We start from the raw sequence: 26725 nt of genomic DNA, 5'->3' as shown, positions 1-26725 counted from the left end.
TAAAGAGTAAAGAATATTTTATGTTATTTTCATGTACGTTTCATTACAAAGTTATATTTAATTATAATTTTCTTTAAAAGTATATTCATACAATTGAAGAATGTTTTGTACCAGGTATGTATATCCACCACACATTTTATTTCACCAAGTAAGTTTTTATAATTTTATTTTTAATTTTAGCCCTTATATCGTGGCTAGCGATTCGGAATGTAATTGCGATATTGAAAATTTATTTTAAAAAAGTTTTGGCTCGAGATCATATAATGAAAAAGAAAACATTATTAAAAGAGAAAGGCCAATGCCTAAGTTAAATATAAACACTTCAATAAAAAAATTTGTTCGACATTTTCACGATAAAATGGCTCTGTAAATGCATAAAAATGCAAAAATTGTTTTGTTGGCTTGCCTACTATTTTCGAATGAAATTAGTGTGTGGAATAAGAATGGCTTTGACAATTTAGCTGGCAAAAGACACGAAAAACCGTCGATTATTTCGTATTTGAAGCAATTTGGAAATCGTAGAAGAATAGAATTTAACATTAGTATATAATAAAAAATAAATATTGAAAATTGTAACGAGATAATTATGGGTAATAGATATATTATATCTAAATAAATAGATGTTATATGCTTTTATCAAAGCAAGAATTGGCATTTACAGGGCATATGGAATATATTGGATCTAATAACAGAGGTAATTATAATGAACTTGTTTATTAAGTACGTCAGATAAATAATCTATTAAAAATACATTTAAAGAAATAATTAACTGATTGCCCCTGGATGTCGGCTTCTTATAGCAACACAGCTTCCCTATCATCAAATGTAACGGCACGCCCCTGTTCCATACCAAAATTATTTTACATTGATTTGTTTGAATTTATTACATTAATAGTAGTGATTTTTCTTTTGCAACAATTTTTAATTGTATATCTGATTTTTTCGCGGAACACTTGAAATGGCTTCATGGAGCACCAGTGTTCCACGGACCACAAATTGAGAACCACGGTTCTAGAGCATTGGGTTGTCGCTTTAACCATTTGGCCAAGCACTTTTTATAGGCTGTGACATATTGCACAGGAGCTAGATTAACTCATGATGACCATGTTGTTTTGATTTGCAACACCATCTGAAGTTCGTTTGTCTCACAAATATAATTAAATGCAACATAAATGTACAGTCTTCATTAATTTCTTTTTACATAGATTGTTTTTTTTATAAAAAAGTCATATAAAAGAATAAAATAAAATATATATTTTCAATTATCTAACATAATCAGAATCTGAAAATAATTTGTATTCCTGCATAGAAAATAATCTCATATTTAAAAACATAAAAATCATAATTTATTACTATTAGTCTATTATTGTTTAAACTTTTGCCTTGTGGGTACAAAGGTCTTTGTTCCATACCCACAATGAATATGGAATATTTTCTTACATACCTTCTTAGTACTCATGAGGTAAGTGACGGGGCTTGACATATCTGGAAGGGACCGCCTATGAAAACCAGTAATTGTTGCCACAACTATTCATGAAATTTTTAAAGTTAACACAATACCAACAGAAAGCTAGGAGACAAGATGAGGTCAAGGCCTCATCTTGCCTCTTGGATGCTGCCATGGCATTTCATTTGTGTGCATTCTGATCTGAACATGTTTATTTCATAAGTATAATGTATAAATAAGAGGACACTGCATTAATATTTCATTACATTAATTGTGTTCATTTCCTTCAACTTCATCTTAATTTCAACATAAGGGTTTCTACTCATTATGTAAGACTGAATTAATAAAATAACCAGCCAAAAACAAACTGCATATTGATCTACCTTTATAATTAAGTAATGCATTATTTACTATTTATTTTTTTGTAATGAAAAATATCCATAAAATTTTACCCACTATACACAAATCTAAACCAATATTAATGATAATGAAACATTCATAAGTTTATTTTCATTATACTAAATCAATTTTTATAACAATTTATTTTACATTTTAAGGTTGTTCTAATTAAAAATATATATATATATATAAAGTTTAAACATTATATTTTTATTGGTGCAAAATTGTTAAGAAATTAAAATTAACAAGAAATATAACTGAAATAAAAGATTAATATTAATCAAGTGCAAATGCGAATGGTGCTCTTTCCGGTCACTACTAAAAATTCGTCATCTTGAAGATCTTTTACAGCATCTTCAAACATTTCTTTCGTTATCATCTAGAAGAGAAAACAAATTTAATAAAATGTTAAATATTTACTGATAATTAATTTAACTTTTACTAAAAAATCAATAAGAACACTTACAATATCAGAACTTTCTTTCAGCTCCAAATATGTTTTCTGATAATTGAAAGTTTGAGTTTTTCCTTTACCCTTTAGCAGATTTCTTAATGCTTGTGCAACTTCTAAGCGTCGTCTTCTGATTGAACTACTCATACCAGTTGTTAGAATAGTAATATCAATTTTCCCGGAAGCAGGATCTGTGGCCGATTGCTTAAGAGCTTCTCTGTGCAATCTATAATTATCATTATATAATTTACATCATGTTTAAAGATTAAAACAACTTAGCTTGTGACTATCTAAATACCTTCTAGCTTCTTCTACATCGACCAACTCAACTGAACTAGAAAGTCTGACTTTGGCATGTGCCTCCGAAAGACGAATTAATGATTCTAATTGACGAGGAAATGCAGATACGTGACCTCTGCCGCTCCCGACTTTTCTCATGTCGACGTAGGCTTCTATCAAAGCCTGGCCTGCCTCTTCGGTAATTTTTGGGAAAATGTAAGTTCGTGCATATGCAATGTAATCTTTCAAAAGATTTAAATCCTGTAACAGGAAAAATATTTAAGTAGGAAAATAATAATCAGAATTTAAATTAAAAATCAATCATTAAAATAAAAGCAAATAACCAGGAATTCTTCTTCTTCTTCTTTTTGAGTCTTGTAATATAATGAAACTAAATGTCTGGCTAAACGCCTATCGTATACTTCATCTTGAGGATCAAGCATAAGAAATATCAAGTCAAATCTGAAAATTTTTAATATTACAAATTAAATACAAAACAGTTTCTGAATGACTGAACAACAAAAATATTTTTGTTATATATTGTTTGGCTATTTAAAATAAAGTTGTAAGATGGATCCTAATTACATTTGAACACATTAACATATTTTAAAAATTATAAAAATTAAATTTTAGCAAACAATTCTTTTATAAAAATTCAATAATGATGATAAAAAACAAACCTTGATAATAATGTGTGAGGCAACTGAATATTTTCAATAATAGTTTTGTTTTTATTCCACTGTGATTCGATTGGATTGGCTGCAGCTAAGATTGAAGTTCGAGCATTTAGCTGACAGATAATTCCAGCTTTGGCTATGGATAGAGTCTGCTGTTCCTAAAAGTAAATGCTTAAAATTTAAACCTATGTTTGCTTTTTTAAGTAAAAAAAGGAAATGAAGAAAAATGTCATATCTCCCTCCAAGTCCTTTTCTAACAACAAAAATTTGATGTTTATACTTTCTCTTTAAAATAAACAATCCACTGGGAGCTTAATTCTAAACTAGGTCATTGGAAAATTTAAATTGTACACAAAACTGAGACAAAATAACAACTATCTGTTTTGTCAGAATAATTTTAAATAAAAAGAGTTATGCTCTATGAATGAAGTCATCTGCACTTCATTCTGCAGGTGGCTGTGATTGACCTTATTCTCCAAATATTCTAGGAATCCAGTTAAATGGTGAGCTGCTCTACTTAACTTTATACATCTAGACAGACTTTGATAAATCAGTCAGAGAGCTCTTAATATTAAAGTTTTCTGTTAAATATAATTGATATAAATATTATTTATATTTAATTGCATTTCTATCAATTTGAACTTTATTTATATTATTGTTGTAAATGCCTAAGAACCTGATGGATTATTAACAAAGCAAATCCAGCAGTTTGTTTAACATTAATAGGTACTTTGCTTTATACAGACACAATAAAGTGACTTTTTTCAAAACACTTTATTCATCTCTTTATTCAGTTGGTTAACCAACTGAATAAAGAGATGAATAATCTGCCAAGTGTTTTGAAAAAAGTCACTTTATTATGTCTGTATAAAGCAAACTACAACACGGTTTCATCAGAATCAAAATTAATATGTACTGTATATGTTATCATTAGTATAAATTATTTTAATTAATTAAATGTTTTTATTGAAATATTTTTACAGTTAAACATGTAAAATATGACACTGATGGAAACAAAAAAATGGCCATTGTTTACAGGACTATAGTTTGTCTGTTTTTTTTTAACAATTTTTCATGAAAGTAAAGTATAATTATTCATATAGAAAATTGATATTCATGATTAATTTAAGCTGGATATTTGATTAGAAATTTGTATTAATATTTATATAATTATTTTAACTATTCACAGAAAATACATCAGCAAATCAGTTTTCAAAATATGAAATAAAATTAGTGTTTTTAAATTTATTCCATTTTCAAAAGCATTCCCATTTCTGATAAATAATAATATTCTTAGTGAGGGCAAACTATAGACAAAAAATATCAATCAAACCTAGAAGTGGAAGGGGAAATAGTGCTATAAGATATGAAGTTGAATCTTTAAAGCAGAATGTAATCAAAATTAAATATCAGCGGGTGCTTGAACAAAACCTGATGAGGCAAAGAAGAGGAGATAGAGACCAAGAAACATTGAAGGAAGGTGGGAAGATATAATATCAAGTGTCATCACAACAGCAGCAGAAGTACTTGGTAAAAGTAGAAAGAGAAGGAAAAACAATTTGTTTGATTCAGATTATAGGGATGCATTAGAGGAAAGAAGAAATGTGAGAATAAAGATGATTCAAAACGAATCTGAAAGCAATATAGAAGACTTCAAAGAGAAGAGAAGACTGGCATCTAAATTGTGCAGGAAGAAAAAGAGGGAATGGATAAATGCAAAGTTAAAAAAAATGGAGGAAAATAGAAACAATGAAATGAGAACATTTTATACCAGGGCTGTGGAGTCTGTGGAGTCGGAGTCGTAGAGTTTTGGTGTTTTAGCCGGAGTCGGAGTCGTCAAAAAAATCTGCTGACTCCGACTCCTTTTTACTTACCAACTTGTTACGTATATAAAATGGAAAAGTATTAAAATCGTGTCAAATTTGACCCTCCAAGATTTTTTGCAAATCTGCGTGTTTGGAGACCTCCCGAACCCTTCAAAAAAGTTAATAAAGGGAAAAAATTTGCACGCATGTGTGTGTTGACGTCTAATTTGTTTAATTTCTTTATTTTCTGTTCTGAGATATTAAACAATATCTCAGAATGGGTAAAGTTTAAGAAACAAAATGTGGCACTATAGCTTGCGTATAAAGGGGCATTAATACCATTAAATTTTGGTTCTTAATTAAAGGTCGACAGAGTGAAGACATAAAAGCGGTCATGTGTCATATCTCTTAATAAATATTTTACTCGTTATTAGCGTTCAAAATTTTAAAAAATAAAATAAAACTCATCTCTACCCTCAAAGTAAGCTTTTTTGCCATTTTATAATAGTACAGTAAAACCCATTAAGATGTTCTCGCCTAAGATGTTAGAATGTACATGGGGACACGATTTAGTTCAACCACTTTGACGCTTAATAACTAACTCCTGAGTTAAACCATCTGACTCCAATTCTGACCACTCTGATCACAGAAATTATTAGGCTTCAACAGGGTGAACAAAATCATGCCCCCCCACACACAGTCTAACATCCACACATGTAAAAAAAACCTTAAATCTTTTGCATATCTTGAAATTTCAAGGTGTCCCGAGTTCAAAAATGTAAAAATTTGGGAGGGGTCATTTTTTTGACCAAGCACTATACTTTTCCTCTGTTATATATATCAGCCGGAAAGTAAAAATTATCGAATACATATTTATATTACTTAGAGAAGTCTTTTAGCTTTGGAATAAAAAGTTTCTATGCTCTATCTTTATTAAGAAATGTTTTTTTCACAAGAAATGTATAAAATTACAGTGCTGTACTAGACTTACGGTACCTAATTTATATACTGTACAGATGATAGTAAACCCAACTTACCCTCCTAAACTCTCCGTAGTGTGTAAGTAGTTCAGCTGCTCGTCCACTATTGGTCCAGATTGGACCAATCCTGTCGTGACATGAGTCAGTGATGACGTTTTACCGCATTTTACGAGTCTCTTTTAGTGTCTTTATACGAATACAGTCGCAATTTTTTTGCCACGATATATGAATTAGGGTTTCTCATTTCCCGATCTTTTGCTTGTCCCGGGATTCCGGGATAAAAGTGAACTGCTTCCCGGGATCCCGGGATAGAATTAATTATTTTTAAGGTATACAAAATATCTTGAAATCAAATGATATAATTATTTTTCATTTTTTAAAGTAATTTTAAAGTTCTGTAACCTCCAAAATCATATTAATAATGCTGTGTAAGGTCTATAGGCCTATAATAAAAATTACCTTTAAATAACGTAGAAATTTTCACAAATAGAAAAAAATTAATTAAAGTTTGCTGGAAACTGCATACAACAACAACAAAAAAAATGTTTTGAATTGAGTTAAAAATTAAAAAAATGAACTTCTAATTTAGAAGGTAATTTTCGTTTTTTAAATAAAATATAATACAAAATATTGCAAACTTTTATAAGATTTTAAAAAGCAAAGATGGTCAATACTCCGATAACTCACTCTAATTCTTATTTTAGTAATGAAAAAGTCTTGCCACCGAGAATGCCCTTTCTGATTCCGAATGAGTTAATTATGCTTTTTATTTGCAAAATTCCTCAACCTTAACACAAAATAAGAAAAAAAGTGAATTTTTAAGAAATTTGCGGGATTTCCCGGGATAAGAAAAATTTCCTGGGTTAAAAAAACAACCGGGATCCTGGGATCCCGTTTGAGAAACTCTAATACGAATCTGCATTATATGAACCCGCGTTATAGGGGGGTCGACTGTACTACTGAACAAAGGAGTAGGATCAATTGAGGGTCAAATGGACACACTAATAGATGAGGACACAGAAGTTGATTCTGATGAAGAAGGAGAAGAAAGTGCAAATGGGGATGTGAATATCCAAGACTAACAGAATTGAGATGGGCAATGACAACTTTAAAGAACAACAAGGCTCCTGGAGAGGATGGAATAGTGTCGGAAATGATAAAAGCAGGAGGTGTGAAATTGGAACTGGAGTTAGGCAAGCTTGTTAGGAAAATCTGGAAAAAAGAACAGATGCCACAAAGCTGGAATAGAGGAATAATTTGCCCAATTCACAAAAAAGGAGATAAATTAGATTGTAGTAACTACAGAAGAATAACTTTACTGAATGTAGTTTATAAAATTTTTTCAAAAATAATAGCAAAAAGGTTGGCAGTTTGCATGGAAAAAACAGTGGGAGATTATCAATGCAGTTTTAGAAAAAACATATCAACTAAAGATCAGATTTCTACACTAAGACTGATTCTAGAGATTTGCTATGAATATAATATTGAAATACACCAACTTTTTATCGATTACAAAAAAGCTTATGATAGTATAAGAAGAGAGAAAGTTTGGGAGAGTCTTCAAGAACTGGGAATCCCTCAAAAACTTATAAATCTCACAAAGTTAACTTTAGGAAAGACTGAGGGTATGGTTAAGATGCAGGGATATATTTCAAGAACATTTGCAATAAAGAAAGGGCTTAAACAGGGAGATGCACTTTCTACAGTTTTATTTAACTTGGTAGTGATAATGAGAAAAGAATATGAAGAAATGGATGTGGATGCAGGTGGAACGGTTTTCAATAAACATTTACAGTGCTTAGCATTTGCCGATGATATTGTTATATTGGGAAGATCTAAAGAAGTAATTGAGGAGACATTTAAAATAATGGATGATGCAGCTATAGATAAAGGCTTAGCAGTTAACGATGAAAAAACAAAATATATGAAGTTAACAAGGAAAGAATGCTAGCAGTCAAGGGGACAAATTCTACATATAAATTCTACATAAATTCAAATAAGTGAATAAATTTCAATACTTAGGAACACAGTTAACAGAAAAGAATGAAATTGATGAGGAAATAAAGGCTAGAATGACAGCGGGAAATAAAAGCTATTATACGTTAAGAAGAATTATAACATCTAAAGAAATATGAAGATGCAATAAGATTAGAATATATAAAACTATTATAAGATCTGTAATCATGTATGGTTCTGAAACTTGGACACTGACAAGAAAACATGAAGAATAGTTGAGAAGATTTGAAAGGAAAATTCTGAGAATAATATATGGACCAGTAAAGGATAAAGGAGAATAGAGAATTAAAAGTAATAAAGAACTTGAAGATTTATATGAAAATCCTGATATTGAAGCAGAAATTAAAAAATGGAGATTTCGTTGGATTGGGCATTTAGAACAGATGGAACCTGAAAGAAAAGTGTATCAGGTGTACAGAGAAAGGCCAGAGGGAAGAAGACTGAGAGGGAAACCAAGAATGAGGATGTGAATGATGATTTTAAAAAGATGGATGTGAGTTGTTGGAAAGGGAAAGCCAAAGATAGAGAGGAATGGGTGAAAATCCTGGATGAGGCCAAGGTCCTTCAGGGACTATGAGTGCTGAAGAGAGAGAGAGAGAATAATATTCTTTTTAAGATATTGAAAATGGAATATATTAATTTTATGCTATATCTACTACTTTGACAAACAATTAAAACCTTACCATCACTTCATGAAGTACTGATCTTGTGCTGTCATTCATTTTATCAAACTCATCAATGCAACAAATTCCATTATCACTTAATACCAAAGCACCACTGTAAAAAGTTATTCCTGTTTATACTTTGATATAAAATTTCAAATAAGATTGATTTAAATTGTTTTAGATTGAATTTAAGAAAGAAACTTTACGTTTGTAAAACCATCTGTCTTGTTTCAGGATCTTTTGTAACGTAAGCTGTCAATCCGACTGCACTCGATCCTTTACCGGATGTGTATTGGCCTCGAGGTACCAAATTAAAAACATATTGTAAAAGTTGTGATTTGCTGGTCCCAGGATCACCACAAAGTAAAATGTTGATTTCGGCTCTGAAAAGATTAAAATAAAAGCATAAAATATTAATAGATTTGTGAAGAAAGTAATGCATTTACTAGATAATGCAAAGATAGTTTGATAGATTACAACAAAATGGGAAAATAAAATTTTTCTGTACAAATTATTTGTTTAAAAGTCTTTGTCCAGAATTTGTTAACTTCATATATATACAAGATCCTCCAAAATATATTATTGTAATTAATGTCAATTATTATTATTATTATCTGAGAATGTTGTAAGGCATATTAAAACATTGGAAAACTTTTCAAGTTTAACATTTTACCATTACAACTTGCTCAGTGTATGAAATCCTTGTCACATGGAATGCATCAATATTCAAATTCTTTCTACTCTCACTATAACATATTCATTGTCACTTCCAGGGATGGCAAGTTAGTTAGAATCAATTTTTTAAAAAATAGACTCAGGAGTCTGTAGTAGTGTATTTTTCTGCCGATTCCCCATCCCTTCTCACTTCTCTCACAACAGCCACAATTCTACAGCTCCTGCAGATTATTTTCATTGCACAATGATGGATGATTCTGACCTTGCAAACTGCAGTTGCATCAAATGTATTAAAATGTATCAGACAAAAAATGCCTTCTCTGTTGCACAGTTGTCGTTTTTATTTACGTTGCTTCCTAGGTAGTAGACAACAAGATGTTTGAATGCAGATGGGAAACGCAGATAAAAATAAAAACCATTCAACTATCCAGCAAAATTCTTTAATAATTTAAAAACGTTTTCAAACGCATTAAGCGTTCATCATCAGTTATTTCTCTAATTCGAAATGTAAAATTCGAAAAATTATGCAACGGAAATTCCAAATAACGGTTATGTAAAAAATTAAAAGGCAACGTGTTACAAACGAAAGTGCTATATACAAATTTTCGTGTGCTTAATAAACCGATCATCATAAGCCTGATTGAGCCTTTTATATAGATCTATGCCAATTCGTCGCAAAAAGATTTCCAAGCGGACGAAAGCCCGTCGGCATCCCTATAGTTGATACACTGCGCGCTCTTCTGTGCCCTGTGGATTTCCAGCTTTTCGAGATATTTTACCGCGTGTCTAGAAATGCAGATGCAGATAGTTACTATATGACTAGAAATGCAGATAGTTACTATATCGAATGGTATACATAACATGCTTCTCAAATAATAATTAACATAATTACAGTACTTTAAAATGGTAGAATTCTTTCTGGAAGATCTTGTATATAATATACTAGAAATTTTTCAACTGCTTTTAACTTGGTCAGGTTCTTGTTGAAATGCCATAATGAAAACGAAATACCAGAAGGCACTATATTACTGTATTCAGGATTATTTTAAACACAGACAATTTTTAAGACAAGTGAGTAGCCTAAAACAAAGGGTTAATATTGTCAATTTTTAGTGTATTCCCAGTACTCAACATATTTATGGCTTATCTTAGTTTTTTTAATGATTCGATTTCCAACAAACCTTGTAGAATTTTTTACCTATTAAAATTTCAAATTTTTAAAGAATTACTTAACATGATCTAAGAGAGTACAAAAACAAACTTACCTGAATTTACCCCTTCCACTGTTAACAAAATCTTTCTTTGTACCACCAAACAGCTGCAATAAGATACCTTTTTTGATATCTTCATTTTCATATATGCTTGGAGCTAATAAATATAACATTTTAATACTTTTAATTATAAATTTAATATTTATATAACATATTAAGAACTTTTCACAGATAAATTCAAATTCAAGCATGCTAAATAAGCTTATTAATAATTTACAGTTAAATGTACAGTTGACCCCCCTATACACGGTAGATATGTTCCGTTCTTTATGAAATTGATGTTCTAAGAGTCCTTGAATACATGAGCCAATCACAGCCCGGCACATATGCAGTTTACGGACTACTGCTGTTTGAAAGGCTTTCTTCCATAAAATTAATCGATTCTAGACTAATTTCACTCAACATTCCCAAAACACGTATAATTTTTTGGGAATAATCCATATAAACTATGCTATAAACAAAAAATTGTAGGATTACTTACTGAGTGTGCACCATTCGACGACGCCATTGCTTAAGCTTGTTTTCATAGAGAAGCTTGTCATTGAATGGCGCTCGCATGCTTTCTGATAAATTATTTTTTTTTTGTGAAAAATGAACTTTGGAGACATCATTAATATAAATATAATTTTTATGGACGTGAAATAATAAATGGTTTTTAGTAGGGCCACTGCTCGTTTAAACTCAACGGTTTGTACAATATCCACTATTGGTCTAGATTCGACCAATCCTGTTGTGACATGAGTCAGCAATGACATTTTACCGAATTATACGAGTTTCTTTAGCGTGTTTGTATGAATACTGTCGCAATTTTTTTGCTGTGATATAGGAATCCGAACTATATGAACCCGTGTTATGGGGGTCTACTGTATATAAAAATTTTTCTTTTAATTGACCAAAAAAAAAGGTAATTTATTGAAATATAAAAAAAATATTATATAATGCAATTTGAAGTACAGTAGAGCATCGATTATCCGAACCCCAATCAACCATCACATCAGTTAACCGATCATTCTAGTCGGCAAATTTCAAATGTCCACTAGTGATGTGGCACTACAATATTTTGCTGTCTTGGCTACTTTAATATTATTTTTGTTAAATTTTTGTGTGTTTTAGCTGGCAACACTGGCTCGACCATAAAAGGGAGGCCAGTATTTAAACAAGGTTTAATTTTCTAATTATGAGTGGTTGTTTGTTTGTGAGCAATAAAATAATTTTTAACGATACAATAGCGACGATTATTATTTTTAAAAAATTTGTTAGGTTTAACATTGATGAAAATTCAACGCGAAGTAGGTTAATAGCGATATACTAATATACTAATTACATGGGATATACTAATACACTATACTAATAATGTATTTTTTCATATTTTTCAGTTATCCGTTTTTTCAGTTATCTGACCAACCCCAGTTCCCAATTGAGTCGGATAATCGATGTTCTACTGTAATAAATTTGCTCATATTAACATGTCCAATTTTGAATTAAATGCAATAAATGTTATAATAATGGCACCAACATGTAAATATATGCAATTTAAAATCTTATCTCAAAATGCATATGTTAAATTTAATTGCATACTTTTATTGCCACTAGAAAAACTTGTTTGCTACACAAACAGTTTTATTAGGCAAAAGGATTAAAAAACAATGGATTACTCCGATCAGCTACTGTTACAGCACGCAAGTGTTTATCATTTGTTTGAAATTTATGTTAAAAGTTGCATCAAATATATTAAAATAAAGGAAAAAACAAAGAATTGTGAATCAAACACATGCAACTTTGTCTCAGATTTCAAATTACCATAGCAACTGTTGTCTGCTTCTGAAATTTCCTGCCAAAAATCTCAAAAGTCTGTGGAAAAATCTGTGATTTTGCACTTTGATATTCTGTGAGAAGTAATTTTTCTCACATTTTCTGACTTTTAGTTCTCACATTAAGTCATACAGCTTTGAACAAATTTATTAATATGCTTTTGATAGCCAACAAAAATCAAGAGAATTAAACAGATTTCTAAACCTCATTGTGAAAAAAACATTTTTTCAAGCCACTGTAATGCTACATGACTATATGTTATATATATTTTTTGTTTGTTTTTTTTTGTACTTAATGTTCCATTATTATGTATAGTGTTATTTTTGTATGGTGTATTGCATGATCCTTTCCTTTTTTGCCCTGGCGTCACCTTTTCTGGGGGGGTGCAACAATTAGAGCTGATTGGTCTGGGGTAGTGTCACGTGCAAGAGGCCTACTTCCAGAGTGTGGGAAGTATAAATTAAACTTTCACATTGTGAGCTCTCTCTTGTTTTTTTGTTCCCTTTGGACTATTCTGGAAAGACAAAAAGTGAAAAACTAGTTGGAACCATCAAGCGAGACGTTTGTGATGATCGCTGTCAACAAAAGGAAATCTTCGACAGGAATAGGAGAATCTGTTTCCATCGTACCCAAATAGATATCAGCTAGTAACAGAAATCGTGCGTCTGAGACCACCCAACGACTTCAATGAGACATTTAATTTTAAAATATTGATATTTAGTATGTACAGTAGACCCCCCCTATAATTACAGTTCCTATAATTACAATTCCTATAAAACTGCAAAAAAATTGCGACGGTATCTGTAAAAAAAAGGGAAAAAAATTCCTATAATTACGTGAAACGTCATCGGGCAGCCGAACTACTTTCCGCGCCGTCAAGCGCCACGCTACAGAGAAATTACTATCGTCTGTACAGTATTATATATAAATTAGGTACTGTACATATAATTATATATTAATTATATATAAATTAGGTACTGTATATATAATTATATATTAACTTATTGTAACTTTGTTATAATTAAATATATAATTTCCGCCGTCTAGCGTGGCGCCACGCTACGGAGATTTTTACGCTAACTATCGTCTGTCAGTATGTAAATTAGGTACCGTAAGTCTAATACAGTACTGTAATTTTATACATTTCTTGTGAAAGAAACATTTCTTATTCAACGGCGATTAAAATTATTTATATTAATGATGTCTCCGAAGTTCTACGAAGTTTTCACAGAAAAATAAGTTGTTAGAAATCGGCCGCTCTTTGCTGAGCTGTTCCGCGACGAAAACAATGTTGAGCAATGGCAATGTCGAATGGTGACACTCGGTAAGTAATCCTACAATTTTTTGTTTATAGCGTAGTTTATACGAATTATTCCCAAAAAATATATACATATTTTGGAAATGTTGAGTCGGATTAGTCTAGAATCGATTAATTTTATGGAAGAAAATCTTTCAAACAGCCGTAGTCCGTAAACTTGACACGTGTTGGGCTGTGATTGGAAGGACTCGTAAGAAATCGGATTCCTAAAGAATGGAACGTATCTATGATCTTATAGGGGGTCGACTGTATACGTTTTCGTCATATTAGCAAGCAACGTGTCATTGTGGATTTTCTAGAGCTATCACTTGAAATTTATGTGTACATGTCTTTGGTCAATTATTGATTCCTTATCACATTATTTTCTTCAGATACTCTGTGGATTTCAGTCTACAGGAGTCACTACACTATTTTCATAATCAATAAATAGATTTTAATGCAATATACAAATCCTTTCAAATAAATTGCAGCCATTTCATGTTTACAATTAGAAAACTATAATATAATTTTTTATGATTTTTACATTTCACTTCATAATTATTTTAATATAAATTGAATTTAAAAAAATTTTGCTTACCAAGAGCATGAGCTAATCTTTCATAAATATCTGGTAATTTTGAAAGATTTCTCAATTTTTCAATTTGTTCTGCAGTAAAACGTGTACTTTGTCTACACAATCAAAATAATTTGTGTAATTATTTAATATTATATTAACAGTTAAAAAAATGATCAAAATACAAATTTACCCTTCTTCTATATCTTCATGAAGACGTTTCTGATCAATTTTACGAAAATGCACTACATCAATGTGGGTTCGATATACAGATCTTACATTTCTTCTTCTAGTATCAACACGAACGGGACAAGCACGATATATACCCGTGACAGTCACTCTAAAATAAATTTTAGATAATCAGTATATTAAAATGCAATTTAATAAATCGTTTTATATTAAATTTATAAAATATAACAGTAAAAACAAACAAAAATGCTGATAAATTTATAACACTAAAATTAAAATTATTATAAAAAACTAACATGAATATAAATCAGTTATAAACTATTAACATTATTTAATAACAAGTAAAACGACGAAGCTGTTCTTGGGATGAGACTATGTCTCAGAGAGTGCAAGCAACACATGCGAAAATCTCACACTCATGCCTGTTTGTAAAAACAGTCTCAGCATTCATATTTTATTTTGATCAGTTCTCAATCTCCTGATTACCTATAAGTCTAGTTTATTTTTATGTGCACATGATTTGGGTACCAAATACTCTGTGCCAAATTGCATGTACTCCTTCATACCTCTAAGGTGTGCAGCCATTGACAGCAGTGCAATTTTAGAAACGAGACATAGTCTTGTCAAAAACTAGATGAATAATCTCATCAAAAATAAAAATAATTATGTGATTTTAATGATATTTAATTAACTTATGATATAACAATTATAATTATCATTAAATAATCGAAGAAGCTTTTGTGTATTAAATATTAACTCGTTCACTTATTGTTTTGAATTGTTTAACAGTATTCTACGATGTTGGTACACAACTAAGAACAAATAATTATAATATAGGGTCTTAGAAAATAAATGCTACCATTTTAAATTACTGTAATTATGTTAATTATCATGTGAAAAGTATGCAAGGTACACCAACTGAAAAAGTAACTGTCAGAGTTTCATCTCCCATCTGCACTCAAATTTCTTGTTGTCTACTATCTCTAGGAAGTGCTGTGACTTTAGGGTCAGCACCTCCTTGGTGCCCTGTCAGGATTGACACCACCGTGTTTATCAGAACACGGAAGCCAAGATGGTAATTACTATGTCACACCATCACATGAGAAGTCCCATAAGTGGACAGACAGATTCATAATGTCAGCCGATCAAGAGACAGCATGTGGAAGAGACTTGACCTCCAATTAACAATTAACCAAGATTTAATCAAAAATAAATGGGAAAGGATACAGAGGTTCTAAGTTTTGTCGCAGAGAGAGAGAGTTCACATAACAAGTGCGAGTTGCATAAATACCTGGTGATAAAAGGTGATCTCCTGATGGAGCTCTAGTCGTTTGATAATAGTTCCAATGGTGATTAGTTCCAATATAATATCCACTAGCACAATGATGACACAAGGTATCCAAATGGCACTTGTCGACAATATTCCGAGAGTAATTGATGCTGGTTTCCTTTGTCGAAAGGACAGACGACGACTGACTTTTTTCGGCTGTCTCTGGCGATATTCACAGATGATATCGGATGTCAGAGATTAAAAGATCAAGAGAAAGAGTCATGTTGCCTTCGAGAAAATGTAACGGGGAGACTTTCTCAGGTAGCTATGAACAACAATTGTTACATAACTCGAACAATATTAATATTAAAGACTAGTTCAAATATAGGAACTTCTGCTACCTCACAATGCCATTAACAAAAGTGGCAACTCCACAACAGAGAAGGCATTTTGTGCTTTGTTAAGGAGAAAAACCTATCCTAGAAAGTCAGAATCAATCATTATTATGCAATGTGAGTAATATGCAGGAGCTGCAGAGGCTGTAGTGAGTGTAGGAAATTCTAACATATCACATGAGGAGGAAGACTTCATATCACACGTTGAGAAATTGTAATGGGCAAATGTGGTTTTCCAATGTTTTAATGTACACTGCAATGTTAGCAGATAATAACTAACATAATTACAATAATTAAAATGATAGCATTTTTTTTTGGAAGCTGTGTTAACCCAAATTGTAAAACTATAAAAATTCACATCAAAATATTACCTATCTCCAGGTTGAATAGAATCCACAAGATCATTATGAGCATATAGCAAAACTGTATGAGGTGTCTGACCAGGTGGCATATCATCTAGATAAATTATATTTTATCATAAACTTTTTTCTTTGCATCATATAAATTTAATAATAAATTATAATTAAAACAAACCTGGAGACTCTTGCAACTTGACAACTTGTTTATCCGAGAATGCCGATCTGTTATGAATGAGGCTAAACGTATGATTTGTATTGCAATTTTGGCAGACGGTCGGCTCAGTTATTCTTCCTCTGTCTAACTCGGAAGTGACAGTAAAATGACAAATATTACATTTGAAAAAAGCTTCTCTCATTTCAGGAATGATATTAGATGTTCGAATTACCATGCCACTAATTGTTATTAATTGGTCAATATCTAGAATGAATAAAATACAAAATAATATTATAACCAAAATAAATGTATCAACAAAAATTTTACAAATGTTACAAACCTTCGGGATTTAACAATCTCAAATTCCTTGTCTTTTCGGCATTGAACGGACGAACCTGAATTTGATGAGGAAGATCTGTGTCAGGATAGAGTTGGAAAAATAGCTCATTTACGGCCATATCAAATGTTGGAATTACTTCTTGGGGATAACAGATTAATTGATGATACAGAATTTCATCAAAATTTTTTAAATGAGAACAATTAATATTCATAAATGGTTCCTCTAGTGTGTTAATCTGTAATGCATTCAGCTGTTTTATAATAAAATTCAAAATATGACATAATTAAATAATAAATTTAATATTTTACTTCATCCAATTTTTGCAAATATATTGGCTGGTCTATATCATGGCTAGCGACTCTTTCGTCTCTTTCTAACTCACTATCTATGTAGTTTTGAATAAAGTTTTTAAACTTTTCTTTACAGCGACTGACAACAACATCTGTTCCCCAAATAACAAGCTGAGGTCCTTCATGATCACTTAATGCCACAGTAACATCACCACTGTGATTGTCCTAGAAACAGAAACATATGAAATAAACTGAAAAAAACTTTGTTAACTTGGCAAAATAATATATTACCTGATCCATTGCATTTAAATCGACCTGTCGCAATCTTCTTTCACTTCTGATATCACTCCGATGACGAATTGGAGTTCCCCGACTAAAAATTCAACATAGAATCAATATTTTTGAGGTAAAAATAAATGAAGTAAGCTAGTTTAGTTTAAATGTGACCATACTTAGATCTAGGTGTTCCCATTCCTGCTGAACTAGGAGTTCCATAATTTAAAGGAGAACTCAAATCAATTTCACTAAAACCTAAAAGAGTATAAACATATATTAAACATTTAACTAATTCTGAAACTGCCATTAAAATATTTCCAAATAAATCTAGATAAAGGCTTATAAACTTACACAAGTAATGTATATAATAGTAATAACTCCAACAAAGTTTGTTTCAAACTCTCACATCATTTAGTTTGTTAAATGTTAAAATAAAATTTCTGTCTTATGTATATTTAAAGTTTACTAACATTGATTTATATTTTCTTATATACAACCTGAATAACAGCATAATAGCCAATAGCCACTAATTATATACATTATTTTATGGTGAATAATAATGAGTAATAATAGTGAGCAGTAAATATTTATAGGAATATATCTGACCCATATGGTCTGGTTGGTAAAACCAAATCTCAACATAAAGCAAGAGAGCATCTACATACATATTTCATGAAATTTTGCTTAATCTTGGTACATACTTAGTTAATTGGGGATTAGATAATTGGCAGTGTCATTCTGGCTTTTTTACAGCAATTACCAATCCATTTGCCAAACACATTTTTTATTCACCAGGTTACTTTTTGTACCAGCCACAAATGAAAAGACAACTGATGATATAAAATAAAGTGCAGAGTTTTTATGATTGAGTTTCTTAAGCAACTTTATTTTTGTTTATTAACAGCAAAATTGTATTGGACCAAGACTTATTCATGTTCTGTGATACTCTTTTTCACCGAGTAACTTTTTTAAATTTCAGGACTGCTCATGGCTATTCACCATTCCAATCAGATGATAAAAGCAATTGACAGATGAATATGATTTTTGCAAATTGCATATTTTGTGATAGGTAATAGACCCCTAATTGGAGTTCTACCGTATATACAAAAATTATTAAAGGAATTGAACAAATATAACTACAGTTCCAGTAAAAATCTTTATTACTTAATATTAACTGGTCTACTCACTAAAATTCCATCTGGCAAAATATCTGGATGTACCTTATAATTATTCATACATGATAATTACATTACTGAAATAATAAACACATTCCCAGACAAAAGTATTTTTATAAAATGGATCCCATATCTTCTATAAATAACAAGGAAATCTTCAAATATGAAATGTCAGTAGGGTACAATACAGGTGGTTAAGCCATTCCAGGAATTTTTCTAGTGTATCAAATCCGATATGTTAGATTTGTTTTACTGTCTGGCTACTCCCATTTTCAACCTGGTTAAAAACCCATGATAGGTACGATTAAGTTAAAAAGACCGTCTTAGTGCCCACAGAGTTAAACAACATATGAAATATCTAATTTTTTCCAGGTAATAACTGTAATTGTTATATTATACACAGTTATCTTGCTTACTAACTACATCAAGTAATCTTGCATTATAATATTTTTAATAATTAGATGTTACATAAACTAAGATAATAAATTATTTATAAAAAGTACAATATATTCACAAAATAGACAATTCATAATACTTAAATAAAATTTATAAATTCTATCCTTTATACCTATTTAACAAAATAAAAACTAAAAAAATGTATTTAATAACTTTAATATTTATTAAATTATAATTAATTTAAAGAAAATTTCAACTCTATATGTTAGTAATTTCTTAAATTAAGCATTTACTGCTATCTTTGTAACAACTATTATTTAAAATATAATAATTTTTACATACCAGTATGAGGACTGGTCGGAGGAACTTCTAAACTGCTTTGAAGAGAAGCCATTAAAGGGCTAGGAGAAGATTCTGCTATAGCAATTTCACTATCTCTATTTAATCTTCTAGAAGCTATTTATATAAAATCAAACCTTTGAAATATTTATAATACATTAGCAGCCAAAATAAGTTATAAAACTAACGTGTCTGTCTTGAACTTCTTGGAGTTCCTCGTAAACTCTTTGCAGCTGAAAAACAATTACAAGCTATCTTACCAGACACTTTAAAAATATTAAAGACAATTGAAAAAAATTAATAAATAATACTCACGAGTAATTCTTGCACTTCTTGCTATAATAAAAAGTTTAAATAATAATTATGTTAAATCTTAAAAAAAGAAATTCTTTTAAGGATAATTAATATTTTTGAAAAAAATAGAAAAAATGTAATGCTAAATTTTAATTTTAAAATGTGATTTATCATGACATGTTTTTGCAAAATTAGCAACAAGGTCACTTGGGCATGCTGACAAAATCCTAGATAAATATTTCGCAAAAAAATCGATGGAAACCAAAACTGATGATAACCGAAGTGAATGAAAACCGAGGTATTACTGTACTTATGAGCAATTGAAAAAACAATTGATGCAGAAACAGATATAAAAAACAAATGTGTACTACTATAAATATAAATATTATTGATTTTAAAATGGCTGAAAACATTCATTTATCATAAAAATTATTGCTGAATTTCAGTTTTTGCTATTATATATTTGGATAAGAATTAATTTCAACTTTGCCAAAGAAAAACAAAATCAAAAGAACAAATTAGTGAATAGTTTGAATAATGTTTGATAACCTGGAATTTCCCGTAAGAAACCTAAAACAATTTAGTGATTATTCATATGCAGAATTAAAAAAAGTATGTAGTACATATTTTAATATAAATACAGGTATCAAATATAGTACAAAGATTTTAAAATATATATTTACAGGTGTGCATGTTAAGAAATGTGAATTCTGTACTGTTATTCTTCACATCATCCTGTGCCATTTTTGTACCATTTTCCGCCATGTAACAAACTAGCACAGAAAGCTTGTGCTGGTCAACTGTTCTTTGTATTTGTTTGTACAATTAAACATACTTTACAGTCAAACAGTGTATCATTATATACAATCTCTTCACTTTTAACAGATTATGGGTCCAGAGGTTCTAGTAAGTTCCTTAAATTTTATATAGTTAACTTCATTTAGTGGAGTAATCAAAATGACAGGAGTTGCAATGATTGTGCCAGTATTAGAAGCAAATAACTTAATAACTGGAAATTTAGAATTATGTCTACTCTAAAAGGAGAACAGTGCAAGGACATGATTTACAGTGATTCACCAAATGAGGAAGCAAATAAGGAAGCTGAAAGAAAGAAATATATGTCAAAAGATACCAAGGCACAGTCAGTAATAATACAATAAACATTTGGATATAATTAAGGATTGTAAAACGCAAAAGCTCAGTTACTAGCTCTGAAAGACGTACTTGTCAGAACAAGCTCGTTCACTAAATTGACACTGTGGAGATGACTGTTGAACTTACACTCAGGTAAGAATGAACGTCTGAAAGACCATTTTTTAAACTTTGATACAACTATAAGATCTTCAAGATCTTGGATCCCAAATTGGAGAAGGTGATAGTGTTTGTCATTTATTACTCTCCCTGCCTTCCAAGTATGATGCAGTCATGACAGCTTTTGAAACAGTGGCAGAAGTCAAAATGGATTTTGTCAAAGCAAGATTATTAGACAAAGAAATAAAATTAAAATCCCATGAAGAAATTAACTTATATCTGGAAACCAATGAAGTTAGTTTCAAGGCAAACAGCAGAGGCTGCTACATATGTGGGAGCAAATCACATTTTCAGGCATGATGTCCAAAGTGCTCTTAGCCCAGGTCTGGGAATAGAAAAGAATTTAGAACTCAAGGTATTTGTAATAAGGGTAGTCAACAAACCTTTGGTAAAGAAAAGCAAATTTCATTATATGCAGCAAACATCTGTAACCAAAAAAACAATTTGAATAGTATCAGTTTTGTTCTGATTCAGGAGCAAGTAATCATTTTGTGAAACAGGAATTACACATAACACATAAGGGATTCTAAACCCCTTATGTGTAATGTTTTGTCATTGGATCACGAAGTGACTATTTATATAGCTAATGAAGAAGTTTTAAAGGCAACTAAAAGTGGTGATCTGCAAGCAATGTGTCAGGGACACACTATAGCCATTGAGGCATTCATGGTTCCTGATATTAAGCATAATTTGCTGTCACTCTCAAAGATAACCTCAAAAGGTCATCAGATTGTGGTGGAGAAGAAATATACAACAATTTGTGGAAAGAATTTTGTGTTGGAATGTAACAGAGCAAATGGGTTCTATACTTTGGAACTGAAGAATAGAATTAAAGAAGATTGTCATGTTGCAGCTGAAGACAATTTGTGGCATTGACATATGAAGAGATGCACTGCGACAGCTTGGATTCAAAGTTTTGAATCGAATGTGCTCAACATGTGTAGAAGGAAAGACTTCTTAAGTCCCTTTTTACCATAATGAAAGATGTTCTACCACCATAGGTGAACTTGTGCATAGTGATGTGTGTGGACCAATCATGCCATCTACAATTAGTGGTGAAAAATTATTTCCAGGTAATCTTAGATGATTTCTCACATTTTGTTGCTGTTAAATTGTTAAAGAATAAGAAGGAAGCAGATTATATTCAAGAAATGAAAGCTCAGCATGATTGTACAGTGAAAAGACTGCGATTTACGGTGGCAAATTTAGTTTGAACAATTTTAAAAGATTTGCAAAACACAATGGCATACTATTGGAATATACACAGATGGGAGGAAAGGCTGAATGCATGAACAAGACTTCGTTAACCATGATTCGCACAAAACTCATTGACTCAGGAATCTCAAAGGAGTTATGGAGAGAAGCATTAAAGAGCTCAGCCTACAAACTAAATAGATCTCCAACAAGCGCTCTTCAAAGAAAGAAAATGCTATCACTTCTGTGGCATGGAAGAAATATAAGCAAGCTGAAAATATTTGGATGTCAAGCATGCTACAACATCCTCCCAAAGCAAAATAAACTAGAATCAAGAGCAAAACATGCAGTTATGGTGGAATATTGTGGTGGTGGCTACAGGTTATGGTGGATCCCAACAGAAGAAAGGATAGTAAGATCACAAGACATACAGTTTGATGAAGGTTGTAAAGAGTCTATTGAGAACGAAAAAGCCAGACCAAAGTAAATAGAAGAGGGGGTGGTTTCTCCAACTGTAATTATACCCAGTATTGAAGAAGAACAAGAAGATGATGGAAGAATAGTAGGAAACAATAACAACAGTGAGCAAAAGGATGAAAGAGAAGACCAAATGGAAAATTCTAAAGTTAGAAGAAACATTAAAAAACCTTCCTATTTAAATGATTTTGAATTATATACTGCATATTGTTTATCATCATCAACAGAAAAGCCTAAAACATACCAGGAAGCATGAAGTTACCAGAGTGAAAGAAAGCTATAGAGAAAGAATTAGATTCTCATCAGATACTTCAAACGTACACACCTATAGATTTTCCAGAAGGCCAGATATCTATAGACACAAAATGGATATTTAAAACCAAAGAAGATGGAACAAGGAAGGCCAAATTAGTGGCAAGAGGGTTCCAAGTACCTTATGAAGAAGAAGGAAAATTTAGCTATGTGCCAATCTGTAGTATGTCTACAATTAGAATTTTACTTTCTGTAACAGTACAACATAACTGGAAGTTACATCAGATAGATGTTCCAACTCCCTTTCTAAATGGACACATAGAAAAAGATGTATACATCAATACACCAGAAGAGCTTAAATGTCAAAAAAGGAGATTAAAATTGAATAGAGCATTGTACAGCTTGAGAAATGCACCAAAATGTTGGAATCAAAAGTTTAATAAAGTTATGGAAAAGTTAGGATTTTGTAGGTCGAAGTACGACTTCTGTTTGTATGTAGGTAATGATGCCTACTTGACTATTTTCGTTGACAATATGATCATCACAAGTGAAGATGTAAAGATAGACAAATTAATGAATGATCTACACAAACAGTTCAATGTCGGAGATTTGGGAGAAGTCTTATTGTTCTTAGGAATGCAGTTTGATTGAGATGAAAAGGAATTAAAAATCAGTCAGTCCAAAATAATTACCCGTATCTTAACTGAATTTAATATGGAACAGTGTTGAGAAGTTACTATACCTATGGAAATGAATTTCCATTTAACAGAATCCAATTTGAATGAAGAAATTCCATTTTGCAGATTGGTGTGCAGTCTGATGTACATTTCTGTTACAAGCAGACCGAATATTGAGTATAATGTGTCATATCTTAGTAAATATCTAGAAAGACCAACAAATCTGTTGTGAAAGACAGGTAAAAGAATTCTTCGATATTTAAGTTGCACAAGACATCTTACACTTCATTTTACAAAAGGTTTACACAATGTAGTAGGCATGAGTGATGCTGATTGGGGAGGAGATATGAAAACCAGGAAAAGTGTGAGCGGAATGAGTGCTTTTTATGCTGGAAATCCAATTGCATGGTACTCCAGAAAACAGAACTGTGTTGCTCTTTCATCCATGGAGGCTGAATATATATCAGCTAGCACCACAGCTCAAGAATTAATGAACTTGAAAGGTATTTTGTCAGATACTGTAAGTATAATACTGCAATCCTCAAAGTTGACAACATAAATGCAACTTCTATGATGAAAACGTTTCAGAATTCAAAGAGGGGTAAACATATTGATATAAGATACCACTACATCAAAGACCTGTATAGAAACAAGGAAATTTCAATTGAACATGTCACTACAAATGAAAATATTGCTGACATTTTTACTAAAGCTTTGGGAAAAGAGAAGTTTGTCAAAATCAGAAGTTCAATGTTATGTGACTGACTGGATATAGTGTATATGTATAGAAAGTCCTTACATATTTTAAGTAATATAAATGTCTGAAAGATAGGACTACATTTCAACATCTCAAAAGACATCAAAATGAGGAGATGTGTTAAGGAATGTGAACTTTGTACTGTTATTCTCAATTGCCAGGGGGGCATCACATCATCCCATGCCCTTTTTTGTACCGTTTTCTGCCATGTTACAAACTAGCAAAGAAGTGCTGGTTGACTGTTCTTGGTATTTGTTTGTTCAATTACACATATTTTACGGTCAAACTGTGTATCACTATACACAATCTCTTCACTTTTAACAGTGTAGAATATTTTCAAGACCCAAAATTTCCCCACAACATGAATTCTACATACAAAATTTCCCTCAAAATTGCTTAACATTAGCACACAAAACAAAACATTTTATGAACAAATTAATAATAATTACTATATATTGATAGTTTGAAATATTCCAAATGAAATGGGCCTACAGTCGACCCCCCTATAACGTACGTTCCTATAACGACAATTCCTATAACGTAGCGAAAAAATTGTAGCAACTTTCGTATAACGTACCTCCTATAACGTCGTTTCGCGAGAAGATTGATAGAGTCTGGACCAATAGTGGATGAGCAGCCGAACTACTTTCCTCCGACCCTGCGCCACGCTACGGAGCGGCTAAATTGAGTTTGCTATCGTCTGTTTAGTATTATATATAAATTATATATAAATTAGGTACTGTACATATAATTATATATTAATTATATATAAATTAGGTACTGTATATATAATTATATATTAACTTAATTTATTGTAACTTTATTATAATTATATATATGCTTTCTGCCGCCTGGCAACACGCTACGGAGATTTTAGGCTAGTAAGTTGAGTTTATTATCGTCTGCACAGTATGTAAATTAGGTACCGTAAGTCTAATACAGCACTAATTTTATACATTTCTTGTGAAAGAAACACTTCTTATTCAACGTCCATAAAAATTATTTATATTAATGATGTCTCCAAAGGTCAAGTTATTTTTCCGCCAAAAATTCGTTATCAGAAATTGCGGCCGTCGTTTCGCGTGCTGTTCCGCGATGAAAACCAGCTTTAAGCAACGGCGTAGTCGAACGGTGTAAGTAATCCTACAATTTTTTGTTTATAGCATAGTTTATACAGATTATTCCCAAAAAATTATACGTATTTTGGAAATGTTGAGTGGAATTAGTCTAGAATCGGTTAATTTTATAGTAGAAAACCTTTCGTACAGCCTTAGTCCGTAAAATTCCCACCTATCGGGCTGCGATTGGCTCACGTATTTAATCATTCCTACAACGTAATTTTCGGTTAGTGTGGAACGTATCTAAGCGTTATAGGGGGGTCTACTGTATTATTTAATTTGCTGCAAACACTAAACTTGTAAATTAGATAAACATTTTTAAATTAAAAGAATGCTTTACTTTAAGCAGATATTATTGTAGGAAAACCTATGCAGTTATAAACTTGATGTAATCGACCTATGTTGATTAATGGAAATAAAACTGAAGTTAAATGCATCATTACATTATGCAATAGATGGCCCATTTTTAATGCAAAGTACTAATTAATGGACTTTTTAACAACAAAAGATGCAAAATTTCTTTACAATGATGATCATGCAATTTTTCTCCCCAAAAATTTATTTAACCTGTCCTACGTTGTTCCCGAAAATATTCATGTTGATCTCATTGACCTGTGTGGGCGATCCCGATTATTTTCATGTTTACATCAGAACATTTTTGATACTAGATGTCGCTATGTGTCACAATTTTTATATTAAAACGAACTTTTAAAATATAATTTTTTTTATTTCTATATTATTCAATATATTTATTTTGTTTGTGCAACATAAAAAAATAATTTTTAATGATACAGTAAAGACAATTATTATTTAAAAAAAAAATTTTTTTTAGGCTTAACATCAATGAAAATTCAACATGGCGTTACAGGCAACAAATAGAAATTTCAACATTGAATAGGTTAAGAAATGCAGAAATTTTAGTTTTTGACTGACTTTTTCATTTGTTTTTCTTTTTTAAAATATTAATGTTGAAATATATCTACAGAAAAATATGTTTATAAAGTGATGATAAAACTTCTATTCAGTTATTTAATCAAGACAATTCAGATAAAGTTTTTAAATGCAGTTCATTAATTTTCAAATTTTATGTGCAGAAAAAGAGTGAATATTTTGT

The 26725-nt window shown here is 31.0% G+C and overlaps 1 protein-coding gene across 1 annotated transcript in view; it reads right to left on the bottom strand.

The window, feature by feature from the left end:
* Positions 1–1984: 1984 nt before the first annotated feature.
* LOC111634387 (DNA replication licensing factor MCM4-like) overlaps positions 1985–26725 on the bottom strand; it is a 36149-nt gene continuing 11408 nt past the window's right edge. Inside the window, exons 7-25 of the mRNA XM_023379147.1 lie at positions 19847–19867; positions 19720–19764; positions 19535–19648; positions 17798–17876; positions 17637–17718; positions 17364–17570; positions 17056–17290; positions 16737–16979; positions 16574–16658; positions 14542–14688; positions 14373–14464; positions 10660–10762; positions 8926–9102; positions 8738–8831; positions 3257–3411; positions 2921–3038; positions 2596–2837; positions 2313–2523; positions 1985–2225 (exon numbers count right to left, since the gene is read on the bottom strand). Coding sequence (XP_023234915.1) covers positions 2127–2225; positions 2313–2523; positions 2596–2837; positions 2921–3038; positions 3257–3411; positions 8738–8831; positions 8926–9102; positions 10660–10762; positions 14373–14464; positions 14542–14688; positions 16574–16658; positions 16737–16979; positions 17056–17290; positions 17364–17570; positions 17637–17718; positions 17798–17876; positions 19535–19586 — 2421 coding nt within the window. The 5' untranslated portion in view covers positions 19587–19648; positions 19720–19764; positions 19847–19867 and the 3' untranslated portion in view covers positions 1985–2126. The remainder of the gene's footprint in view (positions 2226–2312; positions 2524–2595; positions 2838–2920; positions 3039–3256; positions 3412–8737; positions 8832–8925; positions 9103–10659; positions 10763–14372; positions 14465–14541; positions 14689–16573; positions 16659–16736; positions 16980–17055; positions 17291–17363; positions 17571–17636; positions 17719–17797; positions 17877–19534; positions 19649–19719; positions 19765–19846; positions 19868–26725) is intronic.

The sequence above is a fragment of the Centruroides sculpturatus genome, unplaced genomic scaffold (assembly GCF_000671375.1).
Source record: "Centruroides sculpturatus isolate CEXI.00-Female unplaced genomic scaffold, Cexi_2.0 scaffold644, whole genome shotgun sequence".
Classification (NCBI taxonomy): Eukaryota; Metazoa; Arthropoda; class Arachnida; order Scorpiones; family Buthidae; genus Centruroides; species Centruroides sculpturatus.
This window is presented reverse-complemented; position numbering and strand designations above follow the sequence as displayed.